The sequence below is a fragment of the Alligator sinensis genome, unplaced genomic scaffold, assembly GCF_000455745.1.
Source record: "Alligator sinensis unplaced genomic scaffold, ASM45574v1 scaffold311_1, whole genome shotgun sequence".
NCBI lineage: Eukaryota > Metazoa > Chordata > Crocodylia > Alligatoridae > Alligator > Alligator sinensis.
This window is the reverse complement of record NW_005842355.1, coordinates 1,423,841-1,433,075: the sequence shown is the minus strand read 5'-3', so window position 1 is coordinate 1,433,075 and position 9,235 is coordinate 1,423,841. Positions and strand designations below refer to the sequence as shown.

Here is a 9,235-nt window from a genome sequence, read left to right as displayed (position 1 = left end):
AAGCGCCTTTTAATGGAACAGGCCTCCGTTTAAATGGGGTGGTTTTGAAGCCTTTGGCAAGGAAGAGCCGATGCCTCGTAGCCATCCACGTATGAACCAGGTTGGCAGCGCTTCTGAAGTGTCCTTGCACAGATACGAGAGGAATGTCCTGACTGCCACCCTACTTAAAATAACTTTTCATCAAGGAGACAACATAGCTTAGTTATCAGTGAGGGGCGCATTCTTGGCGTGCTGCAGTGCTAATGCATCAGCAGGGATCACATGAGAGGCTTGTCTTTACAAAGCAGTAGTATTGGAGGATTGTCATGTTATCAGAGTAGTGAATAATTAGCGCTCTAAGGCAACAAGGATCTAGGATCATCAGAGTAAACTGGTGAGAAGTGTGGGTTTACACCTGTTTCAGGTATTAAAACCAGTGACACAGCTGCAATTACTTTAGTAAAGTCACATCCCGTCATATGCTAATTTATGTGTTTAAGAACTCGGGAGTCTAGACTCACAGGTGAGCTATTTTAATCAGAATGGAAAATCTAGGAAAACTGTAGTGATTATGTTCTCTAAAATTCCTGCCCTTCCCATTCTCATCAGTTTTACTCTTTTTAATATGTTTCTTGAAAATATTTTATTAACTTACTTTAGAATATATATATTTTTTGTTTTAACTTTATCTCCTTAGCATGCCTTCCAGGGATGATGTGAAACTATGTAGCCTGATTATAGCTCAGGTTCTAATAAACTTTTCTCTTGGAAACAACAGACCTAATTTGCAAGTAAAACTTTTCTTCATGTGGTGCTTTTCTCTTCTGTAGTGAAATATGAGTGCTTAAGCCTAGCTGAAAATAGTTAAAATGACAAATTGGTCCAACAAAAGATGTGTGTCACATTCCCATCTACCAAGGATCACAGAAAAAGTGTCCATTAATCATGTTATCTTTAAGATGAATCTAGTGCTGGTTCTAATTACGTTTTCTTTCATGGACTATCTGCCAGTAGTCTCATACTCACCAGATTAATCTTTTTGCTTTGCCTGAAATTGGATACTGCTGCTTTTGTCTCACCTTGGAAGTTATCATTTTCTGGCGCTTAGACACTGTGTGTTGTTGTGTTGTGTAGGTTTGCTTTTTTTTTTCCTTTTGAAAATTCAGTCACTGAGCAAAAATCTCAAATAGACCACAAGCAGCATGGAATTACCCAATTAACAGCCTGATCCCCAAACCATTTAAATATCTGAAGTATCGTTCGGTATTTATTGAAACAACAGAGTGAGCTGGGTGGTTTTCAGTCCAGTCCTGTTCCCACTAAAATCAATGAGGATGCAGTTGATTGTTCCTACTGCCTGTGACCCAGGAGCAACATAGACTTCTTGAAATGGGATTTCATCAGTAGAAAAATGACTTATTTTTCCTAACAAAAATATTTTGTTCTTCTAGCCTTATTACTGGTATTGGATATGTTTTATTACTTGCTTGCTTGCCCCCCCCATCTTTCTTTTGTGAAAAAAGGCTGAAGGATTATTGTCACAGTAATCATTCATGGTTTGAGGCTCTGGCCCTTCTTTCCGACCCTACTCATTCCAGATGGGTGCTTTTCTTTGTAAGAATTACTTGTACTATTTTAAAGCAATCTAAAAATCTGCTTTTAAAAAGTAGGGAAATAAAGAATGTTGCACTGCAACAACCTATGCTACACTGTTAGTGTCTTAGAAGTCAGCTGTAAGCATGTCTCCATCTGTTCATTTTCATTGCATTTGGCAAACTTTGCTGTCTACTTTATGCATCTGTGTTATAAATGATGCCAAATACAGCTTTGGAAATACTGTTTGTGGGTTGGTAACTTTCATGGAGCCAATAGGAGACATTGGCCAAACTGGAAGAGTCTTCCTTGTGCAAGTAACTTGGTAAAGCCACAGCTACTGCAAATGCAAAGTTTAAAAGTTTATTTCATTATAGTACATTCCCTGCTGCTTCTTTACTTTGGTTTAAAAAAAAACCAAAAAAACAAACTCTTAGATCTATCAAAACTTCACTAACAGCAGGATAAGTCGGTTTTATTTTAATATGATGTTGATGACATGAAGAGAGATTAGAAGGACACTTGGATTTCTACTCGGTTAACTACCTCCCACTGGCAGCTGTAGTTGGAAAAAAACCCTAAAATGAATCTCTTCCTCTTGTAACTTCAAGGAATGATCTTTCCCTCTCCCCAATGAGTAATTAGCCCTTCTTTCACACCAGGCAATTGTTTGTCTCTTTATCCTCTGCTGTCATATTCTCTTACCATCAATCAATACTTAGGTGCATCTTTCCCCCCCCCCCCCCCCCCCCCCCCCCCCCCCCCCCCCTTTTTGTTTGAGATTCCCTTTTTGCAGTTGCTGCAACCCCCTCTGCAGCTGAGGGCTAGATCTCCACAGTCTGAAGGTTGGCCAATAAAATTGACAAATTATGCAAAGCGACGCTTCCCTAGCAGCAGCACATTACTGCTTCTGAAGACCAAGGGAAACTGGTGTTGCTTGTTCTTCCCTTCTCTCTCTAAATCAATCCCAAAAAGTAGCAAAGGATTATGCCTGTAATCCTGCTTCAGCATGGAATACTTCACTTCGGAAGTAGCGGGACTGAGTGAATGACCATTTATACTCCTGTTGCTGTTACTACTAGTGTAGCTGAGGAAATACTAAGTAAAAGGGGAGAATTGGTGCTATGCTTTGCATCATTAGAGGCTAGTACCTCGAAGGAGGTTAGACTATGGGAGTCCATGTTTGTCCTATAGGACTATTAGTACCTGCTTCTTTGAAGGCCCTATGAGAGACATACCCTTAGAATGGGAATTCCCTAGAAGGCTGAGCAACTGGCTCTGTTTGTAAATGTGCATTTCTCCTTTGGATGCACAGGCCTGGTGGGATTGGCACTGTAGGTGCTAATTTAATTGGGGCTATTGATATTTTAGAAGTGCAGCCATGTCAGTTGGTTTTGCCTTAGCCTGTAGAGCCCTAACGGCCTTAAAGAATTTGATAGGATCCAGTCTTCTCATCAGACTTGAAATCTAAAACTATCCAGCCTTTACTATTCTATCAGCCTTACGAGCTGCGAACTGAAACAGTAAAGTTTGTTTTGCTATGCAGCTACCAGCACTGTGCTGCAAACATGCCTAAGGAAATAGGAGCTTCCTTCTGTGTGTCAGAGGGGTCTCCAAGCAGGGAGGTAGGAGGAGTGGAAAGTATAGGGGAATAAAAGGCAGAAAACAAAAAAGGTGGGTTGGGCAGAAAGTAGAGAAGGAAATCTGCAAGAAGGGTGCTGCTTCACACTTTTTTTTAAATTACAAAACAAAACAAAAGAAAGAAGCAATGGCAGAAAAGGTGCAGCGGTGGGTATTGCTCAGCCCTTGTGTAGCTCCTCATTGCTTAGCTCTGGTTTTGATGTGGGCAGCCATAAGCCTACAACCCCCAGGCAATACTTTGACCCCTGCTCTACACTGGGCTTTTCTGCTGAATAGCTCTTATTCTGTCTTTGAGGACTGTCTCATTCTCTTGCCAAAGAGCAAGGAGAACACTTAAAATAAAAGCAACAGTGGCAGTCTAATCCAGGAAGAGTGATTGTGTTTCAAAAAAAAAGTTGAATGCTCCTTTGATGCAGATCAGTTTTGGTTGAATTCTGCTTCTGTTGGGAGTGAGATTTGGCTTCTCGTATTGCCTCCCAGTACAATCCCCTAAATACACTTCCTTTCCCAGAGTCCAGCAAGGCTTTTGTCTTTATAGAAGCTGACATAAATTTTAGTTTATGTTTACATGGACCCAGATACATGGTGTTTCCCCTGCCAGGTAATTAACTAACTACCTCCCCCTGTCTGTGTCTTTTGTTTGCTTATACCGGAAAAACATCCACTGCTCCTTTCCGGTTCACACTTGCAAACAAATGCTTGTGAGAGGTAGTTAGATATGTTGATCTAAAAGTAGGTAAAACAGGGCAGCATGGTGCCTTATAGACCAGTGGTTCTCAACTGGGGTGCCATGAGGCCTTTTCAAGGGTGTTGTGTCACCAACATTTCTACTGTGGCCTGGTAGACTTGTCTGTTGTGCCTCAGCTTCCAGGAGGGGATATGTTGGGAAGACTGGGAAGCAGTTGCAGGAGGTGTCCCTCATGCTGTAGCCCTTCCCAGTCTGCCTGGTGCATCTCCTCCTGGAAACAGAGGCGCAGGGGGCAGTTTCACTTGGCTGGAGTGTGAGCCTTGGAATGGAGGCTGAGATGCTCAGCCAGAGCCAGCAACGCCTACTGTGTTAACCCTTCCACAGCTACAACCACATTAAGGCTGTTATGACCCCAAAATTCCACTGGATTTGTTGGAACTACTGTCATCATATACCTAAAAGTTGGTACACTTGTAGGCCCTAAACTGTTGAACAAAAATCAAGATAAACAGTCCTTCTAATAAGACATTAGAAAAGCCATTTCCTAATCGATGAAATGGGATTAAGGCTCCTTTTCTTTCCCCGTTTTGTCTCCTCTATTTCAATCACAAGCTCTTTGTGATTGAAATAGAGGAGTAAATAGTAAGAACTGTTTCTTACTATGTAGGTGTACAGTGCCTTTCATAAGAGGGCCTCGGTCTCTTGAAGCCTCACTGTTTAAATACAGAGTGCTAACAATTCAACTTGTGGTATGTGCTCTCAGGAAATGCACAATGAAATCTGGACTGGTCACTCTGACATCTCCCTATAGATGTGTATCTGTCAGCCCAAGATCAACATGGCTAGAACAGAGCATCTTCAAGCTTTTCTCCTTTAACTGCTCCTAGCTACATCCTTTTTCCGGTTACTGTCAACAGCAGCACCAAGCTGCCTGTCACACAGGCCTATAACCTGGCTGTTATCTTTGACTTGGACCTCTCTACATCCAGGCAATACCCAAATGTTACAAATTCTTGCAGCAGAACATCTTTAGATTATAGCCTTTTTATGCATGCATGCAGACAGCTAACACTTCTGCCAAGGATCCCATCTTACATCTTGACTACTATAATGTCCTTTTCTCTGGCCTTGATAAATGCCCTCTTACCTATTCAGAATTATGGTGCAGAATTATTCTCTTAGCCCATTACTTTGTGTCACCCCTCTTTCCATCCCATCAGTGGTTCATGCTTTTCTGTGTCATCAAATGTAAGCTAACTTGCCTTTCATTCACTATCAAGATGCAACTTCCACTTGCATGATGCCTTCCTCAACATTTCATTTAAAAAAAAAAAAAAGCACTTTTGTGCTTTTTCGGCTGTCCTGCATGCATGGAAGAACCTTTAAAAATATCCACAAGGCTACTTACGTTATTATCCCCCTATTATCCCTTCATTAAACTTTTCCTTTGTTATGATGCCTACAAAAAAACTCAGTGGTGGTTGGGCCAAAGTACGCTGAAAACACTGCTATCGTGATCAGTACAGGCAACCCATCTGTATCCATCTCTGGTCTCGGATTGTTAGCTGTATGGGATAGGGACTATCTTCTTGTTCTGTGTTTATAGCTGTGATTAGCACAGTGGGAGTCCTAGCCCATTAGAAAACTGAGACACTATAATCCACACAAATAGTACAAAGAAAAGCTATGAAAGCTAATGAGGCTGAAGTTCAGTATACTTTTTTTTCTTGAGCTATAGTTGCCAAGCCTGTATTTTGGTTAATGCCAAAATACATTAACTAGCCTTTGTTATCAAATCTTATTCTGTAATAAGTGACTGTGATTCTAGGAAGTAAAATTTAGTAGGGAAACAGGCTTTAATTTCAAAATTTCCAGTAGAATTTACTATAACCAGTAATATATTTTTTTTAATGATGAATTCAAACTTGACTGTATACTGACTCAACAGTGATTAGGTGCTGTCTGTAATTTAGATGAGAGAAGAATTCCAGATGCTTCCTTTTGCCTATTATAATGGAGAAGGAGGCTTTTCCTGTTTACAAGTTAATAACTACACACAAGGCTAACACACCCCTTGACTTCAGAGTTCATCAGCCCACAGTCTGATTAATACTATATTTATCTCATTATCCTTTTTTTTTTCCTTACCTGTTTAATTTTCATTGCTTCCCTCATCTCAGCAAGGCTTTTGCCCCTAACAAATATTTATTTGGCAGAGGGCAGGACATGCTAGCACCTTATAGACTAAATTGTTCAGAGATGCATGAGCTTTCATAGGCTACAGCCTGTTTAGGTGACATCTGATGAAGTAGGCTGTAGCCTGCTCATGCATCTCTGAAATGAGGTAGTTCATAAAAGTGGTTCTCAACCCTCCATAACTTTTCTGAATTTGGTGGCACCCTGTTGGAGAACCATTGTTCCAGAAGTATAGCTAGTTCTTGCTGCATCATGGCCACAGAGGGGAGGTGGGGAAGAGGTTGTGCTCGAGTGCAGGGGAAGAAGGGTGGGAGGCCAGGCAGTGTTACCTGCTACAGTGTGGGATTACCCAGGGGCAACAGGTTTTCAGTGGGGACCCAGGGCAAAGTCTCCCCCATCAGCTTCACTCGCCGTATTTTCTGTTGTCTTCTTACAGCTGCTAATGATCTGCATTGATATGGACTGGACACAAAAAGCAGGATCCATTTGAGAATGTATTTGATATTCTCTATGTTGACTCCCATTTTAAAGATCAAATTTGTACCAACTCTGCAAACATAGTTGAAAGTTAAGAAAACTATTTTCACGATTGCTATTTATAAGAACAGACCCAAAATTTCAAATAATGTATTTCATGTATTTAATATTGTCCTTGACTTGTTGTGTGTCAGCTAAAGAACCCAGCCATTAGAAAATAATTTCCCCATTGTTTGAGATGGATGAAAACTCAGATGCTAGTGCATGTTTTATAGAGCAGATTATTAAAATGACCTTCCTTAACATTACTAAAAATAAAAGCAAGCTTTTTTTCTATTCTAGGGCAGTGTGTGTAGATTGCGCTTGACTCTGCCACCTGATGAAGGCTCACTTTCTGATCAAGGTGCAAAGAAAACTTCAAATACAAAAAAAGTAAGTGCATTATATTTAGTCCTTACATCTAAACTTAACAAGTGGTAAATATTGCGGATGTATTTCACCCCTCTAAAGAAGGAGAATTTAAATTGATGTGAATTATAGCAGGCTTATAATTTAAACCAGAAAACTGACCATTCAGTTTTGGCACTGAAGTTGGTGACAACAAAATTGAGCATGGAGGAAGAAGGGTTGGGAGTATGTTTGCAGCCCAGGAACTGTAGGTGATGGGCAGGTGAGGTATTATGAGTTTGTTTGTTTGTTTGTTTGTTTGTTTGTTTGTTTGTTTTTAGTATTAGTTGCAGGAGTAGCCAGAGGCCCCACAGGGCCCCATATGCACGTCAAACAGGGCTCTGTGTTTATAACCTCAGAGCTGGCTACTGCCAGAACTTAAGCACATGAAGAGTCGCATCGACATGTGTGCAGTTGTGAAGTCTCAAACAGTTGGACAAGATTTGAACCTTAAAAATATGTACAAGAGCTGGCCGGCCTATGACTTGGGGTAAGAGAAAACGTTGTAAAGTGTTAAGTTGTTCACTGTATTACACAGTAGAGGAAAACTTGCTGCTGATGGGGGAAAATATTAAAAAAGAAAATCAAGGTTTCTCTGGAAATAAAATGGTGGTAGGGCAGGGCAAGGGTCCTAGTTCTCTTTGCACAGAACCAAACATTCTTGTGACTTCAGGGATGAAGGACTGAGCTCCTAAATGCTTTTCATTGCACTAAAATATTTTTAACTTGTCTGAAAAGATTTAAAAATGCAGATGGATTTTTAAATTTAAAAAAAAAAATGTATTTGCATCAGATTCACCCAAGGAACCTTGTCTGCCAATGGGTCCTTTCTGACACTTAACCATATGTGTGTTTTAATGAACCAAACTCATTAAAAAATGGCTGAGTGCACCAGGATGAAACCTGAACTGTTATGTAGCAATAGGATTGCATCAGAACAGCAACTCCTTCCTACTGTCTCTTAAACCAAAGGAACCAATAAGAGACGAATGTTTTCCACATATCCAAAGTTATTTTATTTTAATTGTCTAAATTATGTGCTTTATCAAATCCCCATTTGGCAAAGTTAAAGGGCTGGATTCCCATCTCCACCAAAGTGCCTCTGTACTATTCTAGCAGTGTAAAAGGACCTTAAAGTATGTAAATTATGCTGCCAGATTGGTGTAAAGGGACTATGGGATCAGTTAGAATCAGACCTAACATGAACGACAAGTATAGTCTTCCAGAAATGTTTAGTTGTAGCTTGTAGAAGACTTGGTCACTTTAAATCAGTTCCCAGGGTATATCTAATAGCTGAAAGTATTTGGACCAGATTAAAGTAATGAAAGTAAGGTACACCCACAATACGCATAGTTTTAGTTTGTTTTTGAGGAGGATAGATATTGACTCGAGAGCTCATTCATCCTGTACTGTGCAGGAAAGAATGATGAAAAAAATGTAAATCACTAGGGCTGCAGTAGTTCTTGCTACTACTGAGCCCTTTTTACCTCAAACTCTTGGGTTTAGAGGAAGGAAATTGGATGTTTTTTCTTTTAACAAGTCAAGGCAAGAAATTTTATGGGCAGAAGGCAGGGTAGATTTCCTCCTTATAAACCAAGTAGAGCGCTTCATAGAATGGACAAAGCAAAACAGTTGTGCTTGTATAACAAGTAATGCCAACTCTTGTGGAAAAAAAACTTGAGACTTGCAATTTCCAAGTCATATTAACTCATGATCTCGGGATAGAACCTTCAAATCTTGGGATCTTTTCATCTGGCATGTGTAGTGAGTGCTCATCTGGTAAGTCTGTGGAGGGGCAAGGGCAGGGGGAAAGGGAAGAGGCGGATGGGGGTGCAGGTCGAGGCCTCCATAGGGAGGGAGGGAGGGAGTGGGGCAGGGGTGAATGGCCCCTTGGGGCTGGGGCAGGTCATGCAACTCAGCTGTGGGTGGCTGGTCCAGAGGTGCTGGGTGGGGCAGGCAGCTCCCTGGCACTGTGTGCCCTCCCAGGGGAGGCATAGGGGGTATTGCCCCATGCACAAACCTGGAGGGGCATGAGGTGGGCTGCCTGCTGCAGGCTGGGGCTCTGTGCACCCTGTTGCCTTTGTCCTGGGAGCTGTGAAATGCCAGTGTACCTCCTGCTGCCCAGTGGGTGAGCAGGGGATGCGCAGCGTGGCCAGCACTTGACTCCTGGGGTGCTTGACTCTGCTCTGTGCACAAATCCAGGTGGTACGTCTT

At 41.4% G+C, this 9,235-nt stretch overlaps 1 protein-coding gene across 1 annotated transcript in view; it reads left to right on the top strand.

Moving 5' to 3' along the window:
• The first annotated feature begins 536 nt into the window (after positions 1 to 536).
• Positions 537 to 9,235, top strand: part of LOC102380343 (myocardial zonula adherens protein) — a 79,174-nt gene continuing 70,475 nt past the window's right edge. Inside the window, exons 1-2 of the mRNA XM_025210526.1 lie at positions 537 to 770; positions 6,917 to 7,006. Of these exons, the coding sequence (XP_025066311.1) occupies positions 678 to 770; positions 6,917 to 7,006 (183 nt within the window). The 5' untranslated portion in view covers positions 537 to 677. The remainder of the gene's footprint in view (positions 771 to 6,916; positions 7,007 to 9,235) is intronic.